Source organism: Nothobranchius furzeri, chromosome 1, assembly GCF_043380555.1.
Source record: "Nothobranchius furzeri strain GRZ-AD chromosome 1, NfurGRZ-RIMD1, whole genome shotgun sequence".
Classification (NCBI taxonomy): Eukaryota; Metazoa; Chordata; class Actinopteri; order Cyprinodontiformes; family Nothobranchiidae; genus Nothobranchius; species Nothobranchius furzeri.
In genome coordinates, this window is record NC_091741.1 from 28,820,976 (window position 1) to 28,847,763 (window position 26,788).

The 26,788-nt window shown below is 42.5% G+C and overlaps 1 protein-coding gene across 1 annotated transcript in view; it reads left to right on the forward strand.

Annotated features, from left to right (window-relative positions):
- Positions 1–26,257, forward strand: part of LOC107378612 (gamma-aminobutyric acid receptor subunit alpha-2) — a 77,815-nt gene extending 51,558 nt beyond the window's left edge. Inside the window, exons 8-10 of the mRNA XM_070550350.1 lie at positions 21,614–21,766; positions 22,041–22,243; positions 23,487–26,257. Of these exons, the coding sequence (XP_070406451.1) occupies positions 21,614–21,766; positions 22,041–22,243; positions 23,487–23,795 (665 nt within the window). The 3' untranslated portion in view covers positions 23,796–26,257. The remainder of the gene's footprint in view (positions 1–21,613; positions 21,767–22,040; positions 22,244–23,486) is intronic.
- Positions 26,258–26,788: the final 531 nt, after the last annotated feature.

Genomic DNA, 26,788 nt, shown 5'->3' on the forward strand with positions numbered 1-26,788 from the left:
TAGAGCAGCAGGAACTCTGAGAGGCTGCAGGCGCATCAGTGAGTTTGCGGCTGCTGCGCAGGGGGAGGGGGGAGAGGGCTGAAGCAGAAACTACCGTTGTTAAAAGAAATGTGTTTAACTTTGGAAATGTGGGAGCAATTTTAATTGTCAAAAACTCCAACGAACCATTAGTTCATTTTGCTCAAATAGAAATTTAGGCCTGCCTCTAATACTGGCCCTCCTTCCAATAAAGGCCTGGAGCTTGATGAGCTTGCGCCAAATACAGGCCCGGGCCTGTATTAGAGGATTTACGGTACATACATACATACATACATACATACATACATACTAGCAACAGGCATTAGACTTGCAGAAATAGTAAGAAAGAAATTTTTGTTTAGAAAAATAAACGGCAGTATCCACATTTGACCACGGGATGCCAGTCTTGCTTCATTCTTACATATTGCACCTTTAGGTTGAACAAAAGTCAATTTTAATGTTATAAATTTGCTGTCATTTATCTAAATCAAGAAGATGCTGTTGCAGAAGGATTGGCTTCTCGGTTTAAAGGAAAATATGCTAACGCCTGAGACATTTTGCTGCATCATGCCTGTTAACATAATATAGTAAGAGACAAAATGTTAGCTTAGCCCTGTTTTCTTTTTTAATTTGGGGGAAATTAACACTCAATGTCCTAACCCAAATGCCAGGATTAAACCTGATACTGGCTTCATCATTTAAAAAATAATCTATATTCTTGTTTAAATATTAAATGATACATAAATAGAAATCATTATGAAAACTATCACCATCCTTTTGTTCTGGTTTTAGACCTAAACCAAAATTAAGTTATGCTTTAAGATAATCAGATGTCAAATTCAAACATATGATTTTAAAAAAGCATGTCGTTTAGAGCATGGATGTAAAAAAAAACGAGGGATACATTAGAAAACAGGTGACAAGATAACGAGGGCTAAAAATAGAAGCTTCTTATGTGCTAACACAGATGCAACGAAACGAGGACAGAACTCGAGTGAGCATCCATATGGCTTTGTGTGTGTGTGTGTGTGTGTGTGTGTGTGTGTGTGTGTGTGTGTGTGTGTGTGTGTGTGTGTGTGTGTGTGTGTGTGTGTGTGTGTGTGTGTGTGTGTGTGTGTGTGTGTGTGTGTGTGTGTGTGTGTGTGTGTGTGTGTGTAGAAGAATGCATCATAAACTAGTTGTATTATAAATTAGCCCTGAGTGTGGATTTAATCAGTGATGCTGTGAGGTTATCAGGGTTCTGTAAAGTTGCCAAGAATCTATCAAATACAGATTAAAATTATATTTATTTAAAATGAACATTGTAAAGGATAGATTAAAATCATTGCAGAGGTACAAAAATAATAATAGCTGGATCCTTTTTGCTTTTATTCTAGCATCCTTGATGTTTTGGTCCATCAGTGGGCAAAGCTGGTGTTGGTGCTCCTTTTTACCACCTGAGCTTGGTGGATCCAAGTGTCCTCCTCTAAAGGGAGGTGGTGGTTTAAACATCCACCTCATCTAGTTGTTTAAGGAGTGAGGAGCAGCTCTCTGCACTGGTATGTGTTAAATAACTTGCTGGCAGCTGAAACATTTGAATCCCTGCAGTGAGAACAAAATGAAATGCTGATTTGGTCCAACATTAGCTTTTCCCGGTAGCGCAATTCTAATTTACAGCAGATTTTTCCATAAAGGGCAAGGAATCCAGCTCATGAAAACATAAATATGAATCACCCCTTTCCTTTTCTGAAGAGGAGATGTGTGGCAAAATATAAGACATAGGGATGTGCTAAATAACGAACAGGGACTGCTGCGAGTAATCTCTCTGTGGTGATTAAGTTGGAAATAAATGCCCTCCAGGGTGCGTATAAACAGCAGATCTGAAGCAGGTGGAGGCTGCGTGGAGACGAGCAGCCAGCATACGTAATAAATAGGCCGCCACATCAGTGCAGTGAGACGTGATGGCTGCGGACGAGGCTGGTTAAGCTGTTACAGCTGAGAGGGAGCACAGCGATGCGGGGCCAGTTCATCTAACAGCGTTCATCACCAGAAGGAAAAAAACACACAGATTTGATGTTGTTTATCTGGGATGGTAATAAAATAAAAATGAGTGGGGCAAATGAAATCAGCAAAGGTTTGTGAATGAAGACTGATGGAGCTGAAAATTCACACTCAAGTCAGCAGACACACGGCTTACTGCACGCTGGTTGCCATGGTAACAGTGCACGTTGCCATAGTAATGTGTGCATAAACTAATTATAAAGTTCTTATTTAGCATTCTTAAAAGCCTTTGAGAAAATAAAACATACGACAAATGAAAACGCGACAGAATTTTAAAAATAAAACGTAGTATCTGAGGGTGGGGGGGACACCGTGGGACGCAAGGAGACACCAGGGGACACTGGTTCCCCACTCATCTTCCCCAACTCTTTTGAATAGACCTCAAATGTTTTCTCAAAAAGGTTTTTAAAATGTTGGTTTAAGAGCAAGTCACTCGCTACTAGAGTCTTACGCCACTCCCATGTCCTGTTTGAGAAATGCAACAAATGCTGTTTTCTGGCAGACCGAGAAGGTGGAGCTGCTAAGAAATACACACACACAGGCTCACAACGACATTGTGACACCATAATGTACCAGCTAGCATTATAGGGTACCTTCTTAGCCAACAGCTATGGCAGATTTTAAATCTAATGCAGTGCAGGGTTTTCACCTGAAGACGGTGCAACGCTGACATTTTTAAGCCTAGAGCACACCGGAGGCAGATGCACCGCACCCATGCCTTCATCTTAGATAGAAGCCATTATATAGTTGATGAGAGTGGGTACGCGGGAAGCACCGCGCCACATCCCAGAAGCACTGAAAGCACTGAAGATAGGCGCCAGTTCTATCTAAAGCACCGCCGTGGCTGTTTACAACATTGTGGATTACTTTACAACAGACATTACAACGCGGAACAGCTTCACGGCACAAACCCAGCCGCAGTTTTGATAACTTTCAAATACTTTTGATCTCAAAATATTAAAATAAATGGCGCTCTTACCCATTTTTAATGAATTAGAGTCTAACAAAACATGACGGCTGTCATGGTCTGCGTCCTGCGTCTCCTTGTCTGCATCCCTCCTCAGGTGCCTCCTTGTGGTCCCCAGGCCACTCTAGGTTTTTTTCCCTTAGGTGTTCCCAATGGCGGCACCAGGGGGTGCTATAACTACCCCTGGATTAGTCATTGCACCCCCATAGCACCCCCAAGTAAATATTGGATTTTTTTTTTTACAATTTAATTTTAATTGAACGTGTGGATATGATAATATTTAACATACAAAACAAAAATAATCAGTAAATTATCATATAGATAGTACAAACTTAAACCAAAACAGGAAATTGATGTTAACCTTTGACCTCATTTTCCACCTGCGAACGAGTGAAGGGTAGAGCTAGTGGTAAAATGGATCGGTTTTTGTTGACCTCATGTCCACGGGTTCAGTCAGAAACGAATGAATGTTTGAAAGTGATCTCAGACCCACAAAAACCTACGGATCTGGACGAAGAGAGTCAACCCTCAACCGCCGCAGCAGTCCAGGGTTTTGCCGCTGCAAATGCTAACGCTAACGTTACCTATGTCACGTTGCAGGTTAGGAGGAGGTTAGGACCCAAGATGCAGATAACACCTGATGACATGAGGCAGGAGCGGTTTAAAAGTAAAATCCTTTTTTATCAAGATGAGGAACCAAAATATCCAAAAAGGGCAGGATGCCAAAAACAAAAGTCCTGAACACCAGGAGAGCGAAAGCTCACATAGAACACAAAACAACGCTGACACAAAACAATGGACCAACAAACACAGAGTGAGAAGACAAGGCTTATATACACAGAGAGGAGCAATTAGGGAAACAGGCAGCAGGTGTGTGGAGTGAGGGCTGGAGGGAAAGCAGGTGCATACAATTATCTAAATGGGGAACAAAACCAGAGGAGGGCAGATAAACCTAAACTATAAAAACACGGATAACTAAACTTAGGGACTGAGGTTAAATATAAACAACCAATAACTACAGGGGTGAGGGCTGAGGAGAATAATGGGACACGAGGAAAACCTGGAGTGGGAACTGGAGGGGCTGGGGAACAAAGGGACACAAAACATGACAAGCTAACCTTGCAACACTATAGGTGGTTTTCTGTGTGGCTGTATGTGTTTATGATTTCATGGAAAAGTCAGGGATTGTTCATATGTTTATGATGTGTATTAATGATTGTTTCAGGTGTTGTTGAGGTGTTGTGCACGCATGTGTATCTGCTAGTGCTGAAGGTGTTTTAGAGAACTATAGGTACGCATGACCACTTCCTTCATAGCACCTGCAATAAAAACATTAGCTCCTTCATAGCACCTGCAGAAAACAATTTCTGGAGCCGCCACTGGGTGTTCCCCCCAGGTTTCAGCGTCCCCGTGTGTCCCCAACCCCCTCCAGTCTCTCTAGGTTTCCTTTAAGTTTGTCCTTAGACACCTTTTATCATTAGTCTTCTGTTAAGTTAATCTAGTCTGTTTTCTCCCTCTAGTTCATTTTGCTCCCTTCCCCATTTTTAGGTCTGGTTTCCTCCCCTGCTCTGTTGTGCTCCTCCTCTGTTTATTGGTCTCACCTGTGCACAATTCCCTAATCACCCAGCCCTTTTGTATATAACCCTGTCTGCGTTTGGGTGTGGTTGTTGGTCCATTGTTTGTGTCAACGTTGTCTCGCACCCTCTCTAGGTATTTGGAATTTCTCTAGGTCTCTTGTGTTTTTGGATATTCCCAGGTTTTGAGTCTTGGATTTTTGGTTTTTGGCTTCCAGCCCTTTGGATTTACCCCTAAATAAAGGATTTTTACGTTTTCACTACTCCTGCCTTGTTTCATCCTGGGTCTGCATCTTGGGTCCTAACCTCCCCCAACTCACAGCGTGACAACAGCAAGTCTGATCACGTGTAAACAGTAGAGTCACTTCCCGCTTCCTGTTCTCAATTCCCGTGTGATGTGAATATCGCGCGACTTTCGAAGAAGCGCTCAGTGGCGTGTCCTCTGTGACCGCTTGACTTCTCAAAATCGCGTGCCTGCCTCTGGTGTGCCCAGGCTTTAGGCAGAATTTTTACATTTTAACTAAGGTTCACCAAAGTTTGACTACACGTGTCTACAGCACAATTAGACACTCGTTTATATAATTTATCAGCAAAAAAAGTTGATTTGTGGGTGACTTGCTCTTTAAAGACAACAATGAGAGTAAATTCTCCTGAAGGTGTTATTCTTAGGTCCTGACAAGGGGAGTTTTCTTTAAGGTTGTCGTCATTTAACCAGAAATAGTAAACATAAAATCAAATATATGCTTTTTACCTAAGCTATATTTGTGCTCTAAGTCAAGGAAAAGAGATGTGTGATGGATCTGAGAGCATGTAGTATCTCAGGTCTCAGTCAGTGCCATTGATCTATTTTTAGTCAAAGCTCCTGGCTCGGGAAAACATGAAGAAAGATATTTTCACTTCATGTTTAATGGTGAGAATTGTGTTAATTTGTAATTTTTTATAACCATGTTTTAAACATTTCTTTTTTTTTTACAGTGTTTTTCTTTTTTATTGTTATGTTTGGTGTTGTTTTAGGTTGGTGTGTATGAGCTTAAAGAGAGCCTTTTCACTCGAAAAACAGCTTAAGTTATGATTAATTCCTGTTTAATTGTTGCAACTTATTTTTTAATAAATAAAAAATGTAAAATAATGTATTTTTTACCTGAATATTCACCAGGCCAAAGGGAAGGACCTTGGCGATCTGGTCCTCTTGCTACAGAAGCTGGCTATCGGCACATGGAATGTCACCTCTGGTGGGAAAAGAGCCTGAGCTGCTGTACGAGGTTGAGAGGTTTTAGATGTAGTCAAACTCACCTGGAGGTACAGCTCTGGCTACAGAACCAGTTTCCTCTCGAGGGGAGTCCTTGGAGGGGGTGATGGAGAACGCTCCTTCTGGTGACTCAGAACCAAAGTGGTGTTTTGTTGTTGGACATCTGAGCTTGTTTTATATTGTCCATAATGAGGACCATGTTCAAGGGTGTCCATATGTGCTCCTGGCACCAGGATACCTAAGGCCACAGCTCGATGATCGACTTTCTTGTCATCTCACCTGATCTGTGACCACATGTCGAGGACACTTCAGTGAAGAGAGGGGCAGAGCTGTCTATTGACTACTGGTGGTCATTTGGCTCCCACTGGAGGAGGAGGTTGCCAGGCAGATCTGGCAGGTGGTTAAAAACCCCTTGGTGGCAGAGCCCAGGGGTGGGTGAGATTTGCTCAGAGTTCCTTAAGGCTCTGATGTTGTGGGACAACTCTAAAATATTGCATGGACATCGGGGGCAGTTCTATTGTCTCCCTATTTTAAAAGGATGACCGCAGGGTGTGCTTCAACTACAAGGGAATCACATTCCTGAGCCTGTCTGGTGAGGTCTGTTCAGGTTTCTGGAAAGGATGGTCTGCCAGATAGTCAAACTTCAGATTCAGAAGGAACTATGTGATTTTCCTCTTAGTTGGGGAGAACTTGACCATCTCCATATCCTTAGCAGGGTCCTGGAGGATGTGTGGGAGTTCGCCCAAGCAGTCAACATGTGTCTTGTGGACTTGGAGAAGGCATTGAACCATGTCACTCTGTGGGGGGGGTACTTCGGGAGAATGGGGTACCAAGTTACTTCATACTGGCTGTTAGGTCCCTGTAAGATCAGTGCCAGAGCTTGGTTTGCATTGTCGGCAGAAATTTGGGCTCGTTTTCATTAAGAATTGAACTTGAGGCCATATTTGTCTTTGTCACCAACCCTGATCATAACCTTTATGAAGGTGGCTCGGGCATCTGGTTCAGATGTCTCCTGGACACCTCCCTGGTGAGGTTTTCTGGGCACGAGCCGACCCCGAAAATCATTTAAAAAAGTGGATGAATGTTTACAACACTGAACTAATGCACAGCTTTTATCTCAGTTGTTTCTCACTTCATTTGCAGATTTGGTTGCAACAGACCATCTCTAACTATCATCTGTCTCTAACTGTCTATCATCTCTAACTTTCTGGTTTGCCGAAAGTAAATAGGGATCAATACTGTTAGTATTTTAATATTAATAACATGTTTTACTTATATAAGACTAAACATGATAGTCAAAGTACTTCTCACATACATGATGAGATCAAATGCTAAAATTAAAAAGAAAAAGCATTAAGATCAAATATTTAAAACACATTTAAAAAGATGTTTTGACAAGTGGACAGTTTGGTGCAGTCTCCTATTCGACTGTGGGAGGGAGTCCCGGAGGGATGGAGCAGCTCTGATTAATCTCCCCAATCCCTGAACTCGGTCCTGAGTGGCATATGGAGGGGGTTGGAGTGTAATGCTGAAGAGGTTTGGTGGTGTAGGAGGAGAAGGCTTTGGAGACTATTGAGAAAAGCAGGATGGGACCAAGCACAGAACCTTGGGGAACACCTAAGCATGGAGCTACCAGAATAGAGTTTGAATGTTGATATGAATGGAGGTTTGTTAGTCAGTGGGTTCTTTTTAGGGAGGATTGTGAGTGAGAAGAATTATTCGGTTGGTGGCGAAAAGAGCTGCTGCGAGGTCCAGGTGGGTGAAGCTGCTGAGGCTTTCAGAGTCTATGAAGAGAAGGGATTCAAAAGAAGGTTATTTTGATGCTGTGATGTGAACAAAACCCTATATGGCAACTTTTAAAATCATGTTTATAATTCCTGTAACATGCGATGAAAACAATCTGAAGATATTTTGAAAACTTTCAAATGTGGTTCCAAGGTTATCATACTGGGCTGAAAATGCGATGTCGGAAGATTGTCTGTCACTGATTGGTTGGGGGAAAGGGTGTCCCACACTGTCTTGTTGTGCTGTGTTTTTGTATCATGTACAGATCAACTCATGCAACTTTTCAAATTCTAGAGGCCACTCTGCTATGACAAGCCCACTCAATAGAGCTGTTTCTGTAGAGTCAAGATGCACCCTGGTGAAATAGAGGTATGGGTATGTTGTCACATGGCTGTCTAGTGTTGATGAGTTATATCAGATTTTATTAAAATAGCTTGAGGAGTTTGTCCCTCGTGGAGTACAGGTGCTGGCCAGTAAATTAGAATATCATCAAAAGGTTGAAAATATTTCAGTAATTCCATTCAAAACGTGAAACTTGTACATTATATTCATGCAATGCACACAGACCAATGTATTTCCGATGTTTATTACGTTTAATTTTGATATTTATAGGTGACAACCAATGAAAACATCAAATCTGGTATCTCAGAAAATTAGAATATTCTAAAGGCCAATGAAAAAATGTTTGTTTCTCTAATGTTGGCCAACTGAAAAGAATGAACATGAAAAGAATGTGCATGTATAGCACTCAATACTTAGTCGGGGCTCCTTTTGCCTCAATAACTGCAGTAATGCGGCGTGGCATGGACTCGATCAGTCTGTGGCACTGCTCAGGTGTTATGAGAGCCCAGGTTGCTCTGATAGTCGTCTTCAGCTCCTCTGCATTGTTGGGTCTAGCGTATTGCATCCTCCGCTTCACAATACCCCATAGATTTTCTATGGGGTTAAGGTCAGGCGAGTTTGCTGGCCAATCAAGGACAGGGATACCATGGTCCTTGAACCAGGTGCTGGTGGTTTTGGCACTGTGTGCAGGTGCCAAGTCCTGTTGAAAGGTGAAGTCTGCATCCCCATAAAGTTGGTCAGCAGCAGGAAGCATGAAGTGCTCTAAAACTTCCTGGTAGACGGCTGCATTGACCCTGGACCTCAGGAAACAGAGTGGGCCAACACCGGCAGATGACATGGCACCCCACACCATCACTGACGGTGGAAACTTTACACTGGACCTCATGCAACGTGGATTCTGTGCTTCTCCGCTCTTCCTCCAGACTCTGGGTCCTTGATTTCCAAAGGAAATGCAGAACTTGCTTTCATCAGAAAACATAACTTTGGACCACTCAGCATCAGTCCAGTCCTTTTTGTCCTTGGCCCAGGCGAGACGCTTCTTGCGCAGTTTCATGTTCAAGAGTGGCTTGACACACGGAATGCGACACCTGAATCCCATGTCTTTCATGAGTCTCCTCGTGGTGGTTCTTGAAGCGCTGACTCCAGCTGCAGTCCACTCTTTGTGGATCTCCCCCACATTTTTGAATGGGTTTGTCGTCACAATTCTCTGCAGGGTGCGGTTATCCCTAGAGCTTGTACACTTTTTTCTACCACATTTTTTCCGTCCCTTCACCTGTCTGTTAATGTGCTTGGACACAGAGCTCTGCGAACAGCCAGCTTCTTTAGCAATCACCTTTTGTGTCTTGCCCTCCTTGTGCAAGGTGTCAATGATTGTCTTTTGGACAGCTGTTAAGTCAGAAGTCTTCCCCATGATTGTGGTGCCTTCAAAACAAGACTGAGGGACCTTTTAAAGGCCTTTGCAGGTGTTTTGAGTAAATCAGCTGATTAGAGTGGCAGCAGGTGTCTTCTATATTCAGCCTTTTCAGAATATTCTAATTTTTTGAGATACCAAATTTGGAGTTTTCATTAGTTGTCACTTATGAATATCAAATTTAAATGTAATGAACATTGGAAATACATTGGTCTGTGTGCATTGCATGAATATAATGTACAAGTTTCACGTTTTGAATGGAATTACTGAAATATTTTCAACCTTTTGATGATATTCTAATTTACTGGCCAGCACCTGTATATTGATCTTTAGCTTATAGCCTCCAGAACTAAACTGTTCACTTTTGGGAACAGTGGGCGGTTTGAGAAGCTCGGCTGTGAAGGTAAAAGTCTTCTTCATGGGCCTGAGCAATAAGTTCTCTTCTCACAGGCTGCTCCAGATTTGCAATGTTTTATGAAGCAGTTTTCTTGTGTTTCAGAATAGTTTGGTTAAAAATATCTCACATGTAGACTTTCTGTCTAAATATCACCTTTAATACCTAATACTTAATACTTCAATAATTAATTCTTACACTAATACATATAACATCCAATTTGAGTTTAAAGCTGCGGCCAGATACCCCAGTATGTGTGCATGTAGATATCTCTCAGTCTACTGTTCCAGCAGTTCTCCCTTTAGGTATCAATTACCAGGATGTTTTATTCCACCAGTGACTGAAAGTCATTATCAGGGGAATCCCTTTCGCAGCCCCACTAAGAGTTCCCTTTCATGCACTAAATGCTTCTATCTAGGTTAAGTGGTATTTGATGCCTTGGTAGAAGACAAAATGCCTGCTCTTGTTTAACTAGTCAGTCCACATTATCTGATTGGCTGGCTTTAAATGAATCATTTATTGCTCTTGTGTCGCTGTTTGGTGTGGCGTACTTGCAAACTAGGTCATTTGGCACAAACGAGTGTGCTCTCGGGCCTGACAGGGATGGATATCTTGCATAAGTCAGTGGACGTTTCACAGCACTGTTACAAAAGTCCTCTTAGTGAAACATACGGTTATTTTAACAGTCCAATGCACTTGGTTTTGTTCTGTATAAAAACATTTACTGTCTACCTGTGTTTATTAAATACCCTCACCTATAATATGTTGTTTTATTCTCCACCTTTAATGTTACATATAATTTTTGCAGCTTTTTTAGAACATCCATCTATCTATTCTTATCTGCTTATCTGGGTCTGGGTTGTGGGGGTAGCAGTTCCATCACAGAGGCCCAAACTGTCTTTTCCCCAGCAACCTGTTGCACTGGTGGAACCCCAAGTTGTTCCTGGGCCAACATGGAAATTTAATCCTGTCCGTTTCTACTGGGACGATCATGGAGGCTCCTCCCAGCAGGACATGCCTGAAAGGCACCGAGGCATCCTGACCAAAATATGTGAACCGCCTCAACTTGCTCCTCTCGATGTGGAGGAGCAATGACTCTACTCTGAGTCTCCCGGCTAGCTAAGCTCCTCGCCCTATCTCTTAGGTGGAGACAGGCCACCTGATGAAGGAAACTCATCTCTACAATCTTGCCTTTTGGTTTGTTATCCATAGCTCATGACCAGTGGTGAGGTTGTAATGATTTATGGAAAGGAGTCCAAACATTTCTAGACAAAGGCCAAATTGCCAAGTTAGGGGTCTTCACAAGCCACAAAATGTATTTTTTTAATTTTCATACAATAAAAACATTATTTCATGGTAATTTATCAAATTTGTACTTCTCAAAATAGGTCTAAATTATGCAAATTATTGAAAATCTGTTATTAAATATGACCTTTGGATAATTTTTTTATCTGACGGCACCATCTAGTGGCTAGGGTTGTCACGGTGTGGAAAACTTAACCTGGCACTCGAGGAGTACAGACGCTTCTCTTTCCGGCCACTTATCTTTTTTTCCCAAGGCTCTTTGTCCTGTTTGCCCACAGAGCGCTTCTCTGCATTTCTTCTGAAAAACTCTATTTTTGCTAACCATGGATTTGATAAATTGGTCATTCAACGCGATCGATACGATTTTTTCAACAATGAGAACGGAGCAGGGGGCTCCCACATGTCCACAGGGGACACACCCGGTGGGATATATGCTGGATTCCTGGAGGGAATGGAAGATCATATGCCTCTCCCAGCTGTCCATTGAGGATATCGAAGACGTGTGGACATTCGGCCTGATGATCACTGGATTTCTCCTGATTGGAGTGAGAGGATATCTGGTTTTCTGGAAATTTGGGAAGACGGGAGCGATTGGAGGGCGACCCACACCTACGGAAAGCACCGTCCGTATGGAGACTTCTCAGACCGGGACGTTTCTCGAGGTGAATCGTAAGCTGGACAATGTTCTAGCTGCGATACCGGCATTAGTGTGCAAAATGGATGTCATCTCGGAGAGAGTCACCGGACGGTATGGACAGGCTTAAAAACCCAAAATTGGCTTCACTGAAGGACTGGAATGATCAGTTTAAAGACTGAAGGCAGAGAGGAAAATTATCTCAGCCTGACCCAAATAAATTCTTGTTATCTGAATCTGACGCTCTGGTAGCCTAGGAATGCAGGCAGATGCTGTGAAAACCCGACCCCCCCCCCCCAGATTGGTGGACTTCAGCCTGGCGAGGTCATCAACCTGCAAGAGTCAATGTGTTATATGCTTCCCCCAACATCTCCCTCCCAGCTATGACTGTACAGTGGCTGAGCCCCGTAGATGGCTGCTCTCGCTGGGGGAAACAGGATTCCCCCCCCCTCCCCCCCCCGCCTTCCTATTGGAGTCTCATGTTGTGTTGTCTGAAGTCTGTTGTATATCTGTCTGAGGTGTTTTTTTGCAGAGCAAAGCTGCCCTCCTGGTGGAGGGTAAATCTGAAGTGCCTTTTTTCCCCTCCACCTGAACCAATCCTCATGTAACCCTCTTATCTCTATTAAGGTAGCGCGACTCGGTTTGCGAATGACCACAGTCACCAATTCTTGTCATGTGTCTTGCCCATGTATGTCTGATCTCTGAATTGTGTGTACTGAAACTAATTTCCCTCTGGGATTAATAAAGTATTGATTGATTGATAGATTGATTGATTGATTGATTGATCGATTGACTGATTGATTGACTGATTGATTGACTGATTGATTGACTGACTGACCAAAATTATCACGGTTTTCCATATTATCGCGGGTATTTTTTTTAAAGTGTTACATTTTCAGACAACTAAAACCTTTTGTATCAGGAAAATATTGTCCTCAGTCTGTCATGTTGGGTACCAGGTGTTTGACCCACGACATACAGAATCACCACAAGTAAACAGAAGATAAAATAAACAAGATTTATTATAGAAATGATAAAACGACGGGAAGAACAAACTGGAACTGAAGGCGCTGCGAAATAGCAGGAATAACGGCAGACTCAGGGAACTGCTCAGCGGGGCGGAATCTAGGAAGGAGAACTAAGGTGAGTATGCTGACGGTTTAAGGGGCAGAAGGCAAGAAGGTAAGGACAGTCTCTGGCTTACGTTTCTTCAGGCTGAAGGGAAGCAGGGGGAGAGGTGAGTCAGGTCTGGGTGAGTAGGTGATCCAACAGGTAGGAGCAGGTAGGGGACTGAGAGCGGGCGACCAGAGTGGAGCAGCGAGACGTAGTGTGAAGATCCGGGGTTATTGTTGTAGGAGTAGTTGGAATAGATGAGGACCTGAGCAGAGTGGGATAAGCGGGTTAAAATACCAACAAACAGATCACTTGACTGGCGAACAGATCTACCCAAACTGAGTAATCAACCAGCGTGGAGAAGTGTCATGCTGCTCCTTAAATACTCTGGTGCCATGATGATGATGCCAAACAGCTGGGTAACCTCAGCCACACCCACCTGCAGGCAAACTCAGGGAAAACAAACAGGAGAGTTACCCAGACCGTGACAGTACCCCCCCCCCCCCCCCCGACCCCAACGGACGCCCCCTGGTGGCCTAGCAGAGGAGGCGGAGGAGGAGGCAGACCGGGAAGCCTTGAAGTCCCAGGTGAGGGCAGGATCCTCGATGAAGGACCGAGGAATCCATGAGCGTTCCTTGGGCCCATATCCCTCCCAATCCACCAGGTACTGAACACCCCGGCGGCGAACATCCAGGAGCTTACGGACCTGGTACACCAGGCCACCACCGACAAGCCAGGCAGGCAGAGGTGGAACAGGAGGCAGACACAGAGGACTGGAGGAGACTGGCTTGAGCAGGGAGACGTGAAAGACGGGATGGATTCTCATAGACGGGGGCAGGGACAGACGGACCATGACAGGACTGATGACATCGGTGATAGTAAGGGCCAATGAACCTGGGGGTAAGTTTCCTAGTGGTGTTCCTGAGTTTGATGTCCCTAGAGGAAAGCCATACCTTCTGGCCTGGGACGTAAGCCGGGACTGGACATCTGTACCGGTCCGCTAGGCGGCGGTTACGATCAGCGGTTCGCTGGAGAGATGCTGTGGTTTGTGTCCAGATTTGTCTTGCCCGGCAGATGAACTGGAGTCCAGAGGTGTCAGGCACTGCATCAGAAGCGAACAAGGATGATTGGTATCCCAGGGCGACTTCGAATGGAGACTTCCCTGTGGAAGAGGAGGTGTGGGCATTGTGTGCATACTCGATCCACGCAAGTTGTGAGCTCCACACTGAGGGGTTTGAGGAACATACTCAGCGGAGCATGGCCTCCAAGTTCTGGTTCATTCTCTCACACTGCCCATTGGATTGTGGGTGGAAGCCTGAAGTGAGAGAAACTCGGGCCCCCAGGATGGTAGCAAACTCCTTCCATAGACTTGACAGGAACTGGGGCCACGGTCGGAGAGGATCTCCGTAGGGATTCCATGGAGGCAGAACACATGTTTGATGAGCAGATTAGCTGTTTCAACAGATGAGGGGAGAACTTTAAGAGGGACAAGGTGACAGGATTTTGAAAAACGGTCTACAATGGTTAATAATATGTCATGAACTGAACTCAGAAGACCCTTGAAGACGCCAACACAGTAAAAATATATATAAAAAAGTCTTTATTTAAAGCAGAGGTACCTGGAGGGCAAGGCTGAGGCAGGTTCAGAGGCAGGCTAAGGTCAAAATGGCAGGCAGCGAGCAAGGCAGGGGTCAGGAGAAAAAACAAGGTTTGGAGACAAAAATCAGGCAGGGTGGATGGCTGGAGAACTACTGGCAAGGCTGTAATAATCTGGCATCTGTTGACTGGATGGCTGGTTCTTTTATAGCAGGGGAAGCAGGTGAATGGGATGAGGCTGATTACAGGAGCAGGTGGAATGAATGGAGCTGATTGAAGCTGACAGAGGTTGCTGGGGAAAACAGGGCTTGGCTGGAGCTTGGTGAGAGGACAAGGTGAGCTGAATGAGGAGGAAATGATAAGGCAGATGAGGGTAAAGGATGGGAGACATGACATAATATGGTAAATCCCTTGGAGGGTGGCAGGCACGTGACGAAGTCTAGTGAGATGTGGGACCAGGGTCGAGTGGGGATAGCAAGTGGATGGAGTAGACCAAACGGCGGGTGATTGTTTCCCTTATTGCGGGCACACACATGACAAGTGTGGATGTACTCTCTGACGTCTTTGTAGAGGGACGGCCACCAGAAGGACCTGCGGATGAGACTCAAGTTCCTACCTACTCCGGGGTGAATGGAGAATTTGGCTGTGTGTGCCCAATGTGTGACAGATCCTCTCATGCGGGTGGGCACATAGAGCCTTTGAGGAGGACCGTTACCTGGGTCTGGTTCAGTTTGTTGTGCCTCGAGAACCTTGTCTGTGATGTCCCAGGCCACGGCTCCAATGATGCAGGCTGGTGCCAATATGGTGGCAGGTTCCAGGTCCTTGTCAGCAGCGTACTGGCAGGAGAGGGCATCGGGCTTGATATTTTTGGAGCCCGGTCTGTAAGAGATCGTAAAGTTGAAACGAGAAAAAAAACAGGGACCAACGGGACTGACGGGGTTTAACTGCTTAGCTTCTTTCAGGTATGACTGGTTCTTGTGGTCTGTCCAGATAATGATCGGGTGCTCTGCTCCCTCTGGCCAGTGTCGCCACTCCTCCAGGGCCAGTTTGATCGCTAGCAGTTCCCGGTCACCAACATCATAGTTTGATGAGCAGATTAGCTTTTTCAACAGATAAGGGGAGAGCTTTGAAGTTGAGAAACTTCCTGTTTGCAGCCGCGAACGAAACTGTCAGCAAAGTAAAAAGAAACCTTTTCTGTGTTTTATAAAAGAACCAACAATGCAATTACAACATGCCCTTGTAATGTGTGAGTCTTTATTATAAAAAGAGCTTTGAATATAAAACTCAATAATTTACAGCTTAATCCAGACTAATGGGCTCGACACACGGGAGGCGACATCGCCTCTCCTCCATTCATTTTCAATGAGACATGTGCAACAAAGCGATAATCGCGGGTCTCCCTCCTAACAAGCGAAACGCGATAAACGTGCATGTGAAATTTTGCGCTCGTGCACGTGTCGTGCACAGGCAACCCAGCGATGCGATCCCAGAAAGTTGAAATATTTTCAGCTTTTCATCGCTGTCGCTCGGACGAGGACCAATCAACGGAGGTTTCGTTCACTGACCAATGAGCGGACAGGATGCTCCGCACACCTCCGAGCAAACATGGAGGAGAAGTTGATTATTATTATGTTTTATAGTAAAATCAGAAGTAAGATTTCACATAACTCTAGCAGCACCTTGTGAAACATCATATCTACCACTTTATTAACTCTGAACCGCTTAAATAACCTTAATTCCCTCCAACCTGACACAGCCAAACAAAACAACGGAAGTTTGGATTTCGCCATGGAACAGAACGCGTAGACGGCTTTGCCGCTGGCCGCTGCCGCGGATCGCCTCCCGTGTGTCAGGTAATTAAAGCGACAGCAACAAATATCGCTGATCGCGGTCGTTTGTCGCCTCCCGTGTGTTGAGCCCTTACATAGGGAGCCTAATGGGCTTGACACACGGGAGTCGACAAACGACCGCGATCAGCGAAATTCGTCACTATCGCTTTTATTACCTGACACATGGGAGGCGACTCGCAGCAGCGACCAGCGGCAAAGCCATCGAAGCTTTCTGTTCCATGACGAAATCGAATCTTCCGTTGTTTTGATTGGCTGTGTCAGGTTGGAGGGAATTAAGGTTATTTACGCGGTTCACAGTTTAAAAGGCGGTAGAAATGATGTTTCACAAGGTGCTGCTAGAGTTATGTGAAATCTTACTTCTGATTTTACTATATCAAAAAAAAAATCCGACAATGGGTTCATCCCATATTACAAACCAGAGAAAGAAACGGAGAATACCATCATTTAATGAGGGACTTAAAGGACGATCTGAGCTGTACGGAGCATACTGTCAGCTCATTGGTCAGTGAATGAAACCTCCGTTGATTGGTCCTCGTCCGAGCGGCAGCGATGAAAAGTTGAAAATATTTCAGCTTTCTGGGATCGCGTCGCTGGGTCGACTGTGCACGACACGTCCACGAGCGCAAAATTTCCCACGCACGTTTTTCGCGTTTCGCTTAGTAGGAGGGAGACCCGCGATTATCGCTTTGTCGCGCTTGTCTCATTGAAAATGAATGGAGGAGAGGCGATGTCGCCTCCCGTGTGTCGAGCCCATCAGTCTCCTCCCTTTCTGGTCGATTCATGGGTCCCTGGAAGAACGAAAAAATGAATGCAAGTCAACGGGGCTAAAACCCCTATTTTCTATTCTGCTTTGCCTTACGCCCAGTTGTACTGCAGTTTAAATGAAAAGTAATGATGGGTGTTTCGACCACGCCAGTCTTGTACTTTGAGATTTATCAGCTTGTAAAAGTTCGTAATTACCATGACTACACACCAGAAATGGGCACGTCTCACATAATGTCCTCTAGCTGCTACTTACCAAATGGCCATATTTATGGTGGTTCTTTCCTCCTGTGGGAAGTTTGCTGAACTTACAGCCCTTAACTCTCAGTTTTCTCCGTGTCTGGTTCGATGACGTCTCTTTCGTGAAGCGTATTTGTAGTCCTGGACTTATTTTCACTCAAAACCTAAAATTGCGTTTCCCCCTGTTTGAAAATAACCGTGTTCTTGGTATCAAAATCTGTCTGTAAAATTCACGGACATCATATGTGAAATCCATGGCACAAAACAAGCGGAATTAGAAAATAGCGTTTTTAGCCCCGTTGACTTGCATTCATTTTTTTTTGTTCTTCCGGGGACCCGTGGTCCGAAAGTAGATGGGCGTGACTTAAGGTACCTATAGGCAGGATGTCTTTTCAATTATACATTTATTAATAAATACTTTCTTCATCACTCCCCCTAATTCATCCTAAATGAGACTGATGATACACCGAGTAAACAAGAGAACATTTGCATCTCCTAAGTCTCAGGGTGGTTCCCTACAGCTGTAGGACAGCAGGTGTTCTTATCTATATAATAATTAGGTTTCCTCTAAGTCAGGGGTGTCAAACTCATTTTAGCTCAGGGGCCACATTGAGGGAAATCTAGTCCCAAGTGGGTCGGACCAATAAATAAAAAAAAAAAACTTCAGATTGTTTTCCTTGTTTTAATACAATCAATATAAAACAAGGCTGGAGCCTGAGGACAGTGTAGTACAAGTACAACACCTGAAGTGTACTTGAAAATTTGAAAAAAATAAAAAAATCAACAAATAAAAAAAACATTCCTTAGTGATTCAAAGAGCTTACAGATCACATGGCTAGATTAGTTTCATGCAGCATATTTGACTCATTTTACTTTACATCTTTTAGCTTTCACCAGCACATCAGTATCAGAAGTCACATCCTGAGTGGCGGCCAACTTCAGGATGTGATTCAAGTTCTTGTGTGAGCCTTGAGCGCAGCTTTGTTTTATTTATACTCATTACAGAGGAAACTTGCTCACAAAGATAAGTTTATTTTCTCTCTACATTGTAAAGTATGAAAATAAAGTTTACACAACCATCTCGCGGGCCGGATTTAACCCGCTTGCGGGCCGCATCCGGCCCGCGGGCCGCATGTTTGACACCCCTGCTCTAAGTGAAACAATCAGGCCTCTCTAAAGAAAACCTAAGCTGTACAGGTTCCTCCCCCACCCCATTACACATTGCATTACGGAGGCTGATGTGCAAATTAAATTACACATGATGCAGACACTCAAGAGTGCACTCAGCGTAACGAGGAGGTTAGTATGAACTTCACTGCTAGAACACAGGAAGTACAACTATTGTGACATTAGATTAATCGCATACGGTTAATCTTTTGGGATTGATCCATAGGGATGAACACCCTTCTCCCCCCCTCTTTTTTGTTGCTGGAAAGGAGTTTTTCTTTGCCAAGTAGCAGCCTGAATCAAGGCCCTCATTTCAAAATTGCAGCAAGTGAGTTATGTTCCTCTGTTCTGTTGCCATGGGTAACGCATCTTTTTCTTCTCATATCTAATCTTGGCCTCTCTTTGAGATCTCTTCCACTTGGAAAGCCAGCCTGTTAGCACAGCGCTGGCACCATTTTGTGCATCTGCCAGCTATTAGGCTTTGCTAGTGGGAAAACACGCCATCTATTGTTTCATGTACGGAAGAATTATGGGATGGAAATACACAGTCGCTAACTGTACAAGGTTCGTGTATATCTGACAATTACTCCTCTTAAAAATTAGCTAAAAGCTTGTGTGTGTGTGTGTGTGTGTGTGTGTGTGCGCACGCTGGGGGGGGGGGAATACTACAAATACTCTAATAATTTATTTTTTAACAAGCACACTTTGCTTCTGAAGATATGGTAAAAATTAGTTTATGTTAACATGGTAAATTATTTCATCTAGTAGCTTCTAGTGTTGTACAGCCCCCCAAGGCGCTTTATAGCACAAACAGAATGCAGAAATGTTTATGTAAGATTTGAAACTCCTCACAAACTTCAGATCTACCTTCTAATCAAAGATGGCTGAGCCCATAGAGTAAAGATTTGCAAAGTCTACCTTTGTAAATTAAAAATGAATGAAAGCTAGGATAGTGAAAGGAAATAAATAAATAAAAGGTTTAATCCTTTGATGCGTGAATTATGAAATCTTCAACCATGATTTTTTAACAATTTTTTTCATTCATCTTTAAGTGTGAATGAAACAGATATCAACAAATGTTTTTTGTAACATTTAATAATTTACAAATAATTTATTACATGTCCACCTCGGTGGACAGCGTGCATTCTGAACATGAAATATGTCGGCTTGACTTACTGAAGTCCAAACGGAGGGGCTCAAATGCAATAAAGTCATCAACAGCTGTGCTTAATAGCAACAAAAAAAAAATATTTTGAGTACCTGTCCACTGTAGCGACCATTATGTATCAAAGGGTTTAGGGTTTTAATGAAGCTACTGCTAAAAATTCTAAAATACGTGAAAAAAGCTCAAATCTAATTATGAATATAATATTTTACTATCTAGGCTTTGTGTCAGATACAATTCTTCACCTTCATGAAATATAAAAAGATAGTCAAGATCAAAAGAAATGTTATTGTTGCCACCAGTGCCTGGTTAGGGTCCCCATGGTAACCACCAGTGTTGAGAACGTTACTTTTAAAAAGTCATTAGTTATAGTTACTAATTACTTTGTCAAAAAAGTAACTCAGTTACTTACCGAGTTACAAGATTATAAAAGTAACTAATTACCAAATAAACTAATAACTATTTTGTTAAGTTTTTCATTAAATAATGCAAGAAAAATGGGTTCCCCTCTTAATTAAACTTACTTCATTTACTATAAGCTACCACAATACTGAAATATAAATGACTAATGACTGGAACATATTAAAATGTTGTCCAAATGTTTTTTGTAAAACTGAATAATTGAAATAAATAAGTACTTACAGGAGGAACTACAAACAGGAACATTACACTTATCTAGACTATTGAAATGCTACTGTGTGATATTTAACAAGACCCCAATCAGCTCAAATTTATAATTGCTAATAGAAACTCCTGTGAAGGTTCCTGAGCCTTTAAATGGTCTCTCAGTCTAGTTAAATTACTGAAATAAATGTAATTTTGCACAGTTTTTCCAGCTTCTCATAATTGTGTGTTTTAGTAGCATTGCTGGTTCTAGTAATGGTTAAATAAATAAATAAAATCCTTTAAAAATGACACTAGAAGAGGCACAAATCTGATGCAGGACTTACATTTACTAACTTGGGTCAGACCCGAACACAGAAGCTGGGTGGTAAAGACACCCATGACGCCTGAGACTGATGCTTCAGTGTTACAGCGGGACTAAAGACATGATCAGAAACAGGTTACAGCTCGATGATCTAGGAAGGTAGAAGATCGTGACCAGGCCCGGATTAATGCACAGGCTTGATATGGCTTAAGCCTAGGGGCCCACGTGTTTTCTGGGGCCCCCATTGGCCAGCTAAAAATATATGATTTTATTTAAATGTACATGCAAGAATATTCTTCAACTGTATTGGTCGACAAAATCATAAGCGACACTGATTGGGTAAACATTGTGGGGTCTTGAGTTAAGTAACGTGTCACGTGACACTTCATATTCATGTATTTTATGATAAGCCGGCTTATCAGTCAGCAAATTCACACCTTCCATTAGAGCAAGCCTCTGATTGGTGGGTAGAATCAGCCCACATGGGCTTAAGGCATGCTCAATTCATCATCATTCATTATCATGCTGATTACCCAGAAGCTGAAAGTGTCTCTGACTGCATTCCTTGCATACCTAAGCAAGGATGTGTGGAATCAACCGGGCCAGGCTGGGGCCGACTGGAGCTGTCCGGGCAGGGCCGACCAGGTACAGATGGGAATGGCCCATCAGTATCAGGCGTGTCTGAGCAGGAACATGTTGAAAACATCATTTGTCTGTAAGCGCTACAACACTCTGCATGAGCGTGTGCGAAATGTGGCGGAGCTTTCAGCTCCTTCTAGAAGGGGAGGAGGAGCTACATTCAAGATCCTCTCTTCTCCTTGATGTCATCACGCTACGGACCAAAGGATTATCATTCTGTGCTCATCCAAGTAACATCCCAGAAAAATAAATGAATAATTTCAGAATTTGTTGAATTGCGTTCAAGCTTAAACTAAAGGAAATAAAGTAAACAATAATAATTATTCCCGTCTATTACAAAGACAGTACAGCTCAGCATAGACAGGTAATTATGAGCGCCTGTCAGGAAGTGGATAACTATTATTATTGTAATTCATGTTGGGGTTTTTTGGCAGGTGAGTACACAGTGATGACAGCTCATTTCCATCTAAAGAGGAAGATCGGCTACTTTGTCATTCAGACGTACCTGCCGTGCATCATGACAGTCATCCTCTCCCAGGTGTCCTTCTGGTTAAACAGAGAATCCGTTCCAGCCCGGACCGTGTTTGGTAAGCATATTACCACTGGCCGGGTTATTTTAAGCCTTCCTACATTATTATTATTAGAGTATTCTAATTCCCCATGACACTAATGTAATTTAACACCAGTGTTGTGATGATTCACTCTCACATCTTAAAGATCTCAGCAGGCAGGAAGTAACAGTAGTGGGTAATTAAAGGCTTTGTGGATTTTAGACCTTTACAAGACTTGTGTGTGCATTTTTAAATAAACATGTTAAAATAGAAACATCATAAAGTATTATCCTCTTGTTTGATCTCCTAGGTGTGACCACCGTCCTCACCATGACAACTCTGAGCATCAGCGCCAGGAACTCGCTTCCCAAGGTTGCGTATGCCACCGCCATGGACTGGTTCATCGCTGTCTGCTACGCCTTCGTGTTCTCCGCTTTGATTGAGTTTGCCACTGTCAATTACTTCACAAAGCGCGGCTGGGCCTGGGATGGGAAGAGCGTTGTGAGCGAGAAGGTAATGAAGAAGAAAACGTGTCTTCTGACAGACTCCTCTTTTAAAGGAGAATTCATTTGCATTGTAATGTGGCAGATTGGGGCTTTAGAGGCATTTGCTGGAAAGCGCAGGAAAGAAGAGCAAAAGCTGATTTATGCCTCACATTCTTAGTCAATGTGTTTAATCATTGCAATATTTAAGAAGTGGACTTTAAAAGTAGCATAGACTGTGTGGATTATTTATGGCTACAGGAAAAACCGCATAATCAGTTGGACAATAAATACACAAAAACTGAAAAATCTCATGAGGAGAGTCCCTAACTTCTTAATTGTCCAGTTTCTAAGATCCAACGTAGGAAAATGTAGGTTAGGAGGGAAAAAGTGCTAATCTGGCAAGCATGAGATTTAAATGGATGCAGACAGTTTTGATCAGGAAATTGATGGATGAAGTTTAATTTCAACCAATATGTGAAATCGGGAGACTCGTCCCCTGTTGAAGGCTGACTCTGACATTTACAACCTCTGCTGCAGGAACATCTTAGTCTCATCCTTTAACCCTCTGAAACATTTGGCAAAGTTTAAGGTTCAGATGTTTCAACTGGCTGTGTCCCCATCTCTTTCAGACAAAAAAACCCATGTGGATCCATTCCAGGCCCACTTCCAAGCTGCCTTTGTTTCTAAACTTCCAGAAGAAATAGTGGCGGAGCGATTTATTTCTTTTCTGGAACAAAATTACATTTCTGATCATAATCAAAAGTACACTCCTCTGGAACTTCTTTAAGGGTGTCAAGTCAGGCTGCCGACTCTGAATAGTTTAGAGTTCTAGTTCTTGTCTTCGCTTTGTACCTTCTCTCTGTTAGCTCGTTTTACAACATGTATGCAGATGACACCCAGGTGTTTGGCTTCGAGCTTTTAAAATGATCAGATTTACTTGACTGTCTGTGAGACATTAAAGTGGCAGTGTGTAGTCCCCTGGCGCCAGGGGGCAGTTCATACATTTCAGGGTAGTTTTACACCCTATCACCGTGACTGTCGCTAGTTTACAACACATTATAGTGAATGTTGTTTCAGCTTGCAGCCTCAGCGTGACTCCTAAGACTTTGATGGTCCTTTCGTCGTGCCTCAGAGAACAAACAAATTATTCACCAAAAGTGAACAGGCGCGACCAGCGTCCTTCATCTGCATTCATGTTAAATACATGTACAGATGTGAACAGGGAAGGTTACACTTTTGACAGTAACTAATCATTTTTGATTTCCCAACAGAAAAAAGAAAGGGCATCCATGGTGAAGAAGAACAACGCCTACGCTGTGGCTGTGGCCAACTACGCTCCAAACATCAGCAAGGACTCCAGCACCCTGCCGACCATCGCCAAAGGCGGCACTGCCGATCCAAGCAAGCCCAAAGCAGACGGCAAAGCCCAAGAAAGCAAGAAGACATTCAACAGTGTCAGCAAAATTGACAGGATGTCTCGGATTATGTTTCCCGTTCTGTTTGGCTCTTTCAACCTCGTCTACTGGGCCACCTACCTAAACAGAGAACCAGTTATAAAGGATATGGTCCCCTCGAATTAGAGACTCATTCTGGTCCGAGGGATAAGAGGAACCAAATACCTCCAGCAACTGTGCACACACACTTTTACAGTCCTGGATTTCAGTGTCATCTTCTATCTCCACCTGTTTTCTACACCAACTGCAGCACTTTTGAGAAAGCCTGGCTTTTGTAAATGTGTATTTAAATTTAAGGTTTCATGGTGACAAAATGTGCAGTTATGTATTCGTGTTTCCTTAAAAGTATGTTTTCCGGTTGCTTTATGTAGCCGCTGTAAATACAAGGTGTAAACGCATAAACACTTATGTTTTATTTACGATTACTTCTTCGCACGGGGAATCATGCTGGTAATGTCAATCTTCTTGGTATCACAGTATCGCGTTTTCTTTTGAGAGAAAGAACAGATTATGCATTATTTGTCTTTAGTTTGTTGCCATCTGTGAGTGGCTAGTTTTATTCTTTGTGTCTAAGCTGGTGAAAAGCACACCTGTGTGATACTTCAAACTTGTTTTCTTACATGTGACAGCAGCTATGGGGCTGTAACCACATGCTGCTTCCCTGAATAATTGGAACAATCTTAACTGAAAAGGATCTGAAAATGTGCGGGATGTTGTGTGGTTTAGACCTTCTCTCATGTTGTTTTTAAACATTTCTTTGGAAGAAAGAAAAGGAATGAATCAGGAGCATTTTGTTCGACAAAATGAAACAAAACCATTATTATCGGCACGAGACAAAGAACCCGAGAACGACAGAAACCACCGGAACATTTTATCAAACTGTGTCTAAACTCACCATCAGACACTGAGCAACATTAGCATCTATCTGGACAATGTGGCTTTGTCCCATCCACCACCCTTTGGCTATCATCCCGGGGCCACATACGTCGGAAGCAGACAACTGCATTTCCAGAGGAAACGAAAGTGCACTAAACACCAGTAGCCATTTTCTACGTCCAATCATCTTTTGTTATCCATAACTTCAAATGGTGGTTTTTTTGGGGGGGGGGGGGGGGGACTCTGGAAGTTTGTCCTAAGTTGAAGTGGTAGCAGCCGGCTGTTTCTCCTCTGCTATTATCGAGAACCAAAGTTGCTTTGAGCTGTGTTATTGCTGGGTTTTTAGAACCTGACCAGCCAGAGTCTGGGAACTCTCCTATTCAAATAATCCCACCCCCTGAGAATTCTAACCGAGCCAATCAGCGCTGAGCAGCGTACGTCACACACCACAACGCACATCGAAGGTGACTTCTGAAGCAAAGTTCGCTTCAGCTCTTTCCTCTGTTCTAAATGACTTGGACATGTTTCGTCAACCACAACAAGTAGAAGCGCTAAAAGCCTTTATTTAAAAAAAAAAGATGTTTGGGCCGTCTCCAGACGCCTTTTTGACAACAGCTAAAGAACTACAGTCATACAGTCTGAATTTCTGCCTTTTTTCTGATTGGTTATTTTTGAGCTGGCTAGTCCCACCCCTCACGTGCCTCTCTGCCTGCGACATTTACCAGACTAGTTCTCTGTGTAGAATTAAACAGAGGACGAGTCTGGCAGGTCTATGGGGTGCCATTTGTAAAGTCAAACAGTCATAATGTAACAGCAATATTTTTGGTTGTTTAGCATATCATAAGAGAAAAAATTGGGAGTTCACTTTTTCAAAGTCATATTTTCACCATGTAATTCATACATTTATAAATGTTAAAGTTTCCAAATAAATATTTAGTTAGCAAGCTAAATATTTAATTAGTAGTTAAATATTTATTTTGCAAACTAAATATTTAGGTCTGATCTAAATATTTAGTTTGTAAAATAAATATTTAATTCACTAACTAAATATTTAATTTACTAATTAAATATTTATTTTGGAACTAAATATTTAATTTGTAAATTAAATATTTATTTCCGAAAAAAATATTTAGATCCCAGCTAAATATTTATTTAGGAGCTAAACATTTAGTTTGCTAAATCAGTATTTGGGAAATAAATATTTAAGTCTGACCCCAAAATATACTATATAAATATATTTCCCAAATACTGATGTTGCAAACTAAATGTTTAGCTCCAAAATAAATATTTAGCTGGGATCCAAATATTTATCTCGGAAAATAAATATTTAATTTACAAATTTAATATTTAGTTCCAAAATAAATATTTAATTAGTAAATTAAATATTTAGTTAGTGAATTAAATATTTATTTTACAAACTAAATATTTAGATCAGACCTAAATATTTAGTTTGCAAAATAAATATTTAACTACACATTAAATATTTAGCTTGCTAACTAAATATTTATTTGGAAACTTTAACATTTATAAATGTATGAATAACATGATGAAAATATGACTTTGAAAAAGTGAACTCCCAATTTTTTATCTTATATATGCTAAATAACCAAAAATATTGCTGTTAGATCATGACTGTTTGACTTTACAAATGGCACCCCATACAGGCCAGGCTAGGGTTTTTAGACAGTTGCGAGAGAACCACTTCACTCAATTTTTATTTAGATTTTTTTGGTATCACCACAACATATTTCACGCTGTATTTATAGTTATACTATGTTAGAACATTTTAAAAGACATAATTTTTTTAAGCAAGCTTGTAGTGTAGATTTGCTTTTCTAGCTTAAGAGCGCTCTGGTCTGCTTGGAATGACGTCAGGACCGCTCCGATCGTAAATCGTGGCTTTCAGACATGTTGGATTGTCTTGGTCTGATTCCAAAAACAAACAAGTGACATTTCATGTGACATGTAACAAATCAGAAAGTGAGGTGACAGATGTGCGATGCACGTTCTTCCTCCGCCATGTTTGTTTATTCAAAAGTCACATTTCTTTTGGAGAGGTTTTGACCGGAGAATTTTTGTGTGTGAAATGGGCTTGTGTGTAGTATTTACTGTTTTGCCACCAGTGGGAAAGAAGTACTTGATTTTTTTTACTTAAAAATCAAGTCACCCCCTAGTAGAGTCCGCTCCCTCTCCCTGTTTGAAAAATGCAACAAATGCTGTTCCCTAGCAGACCGAGAGGGCAG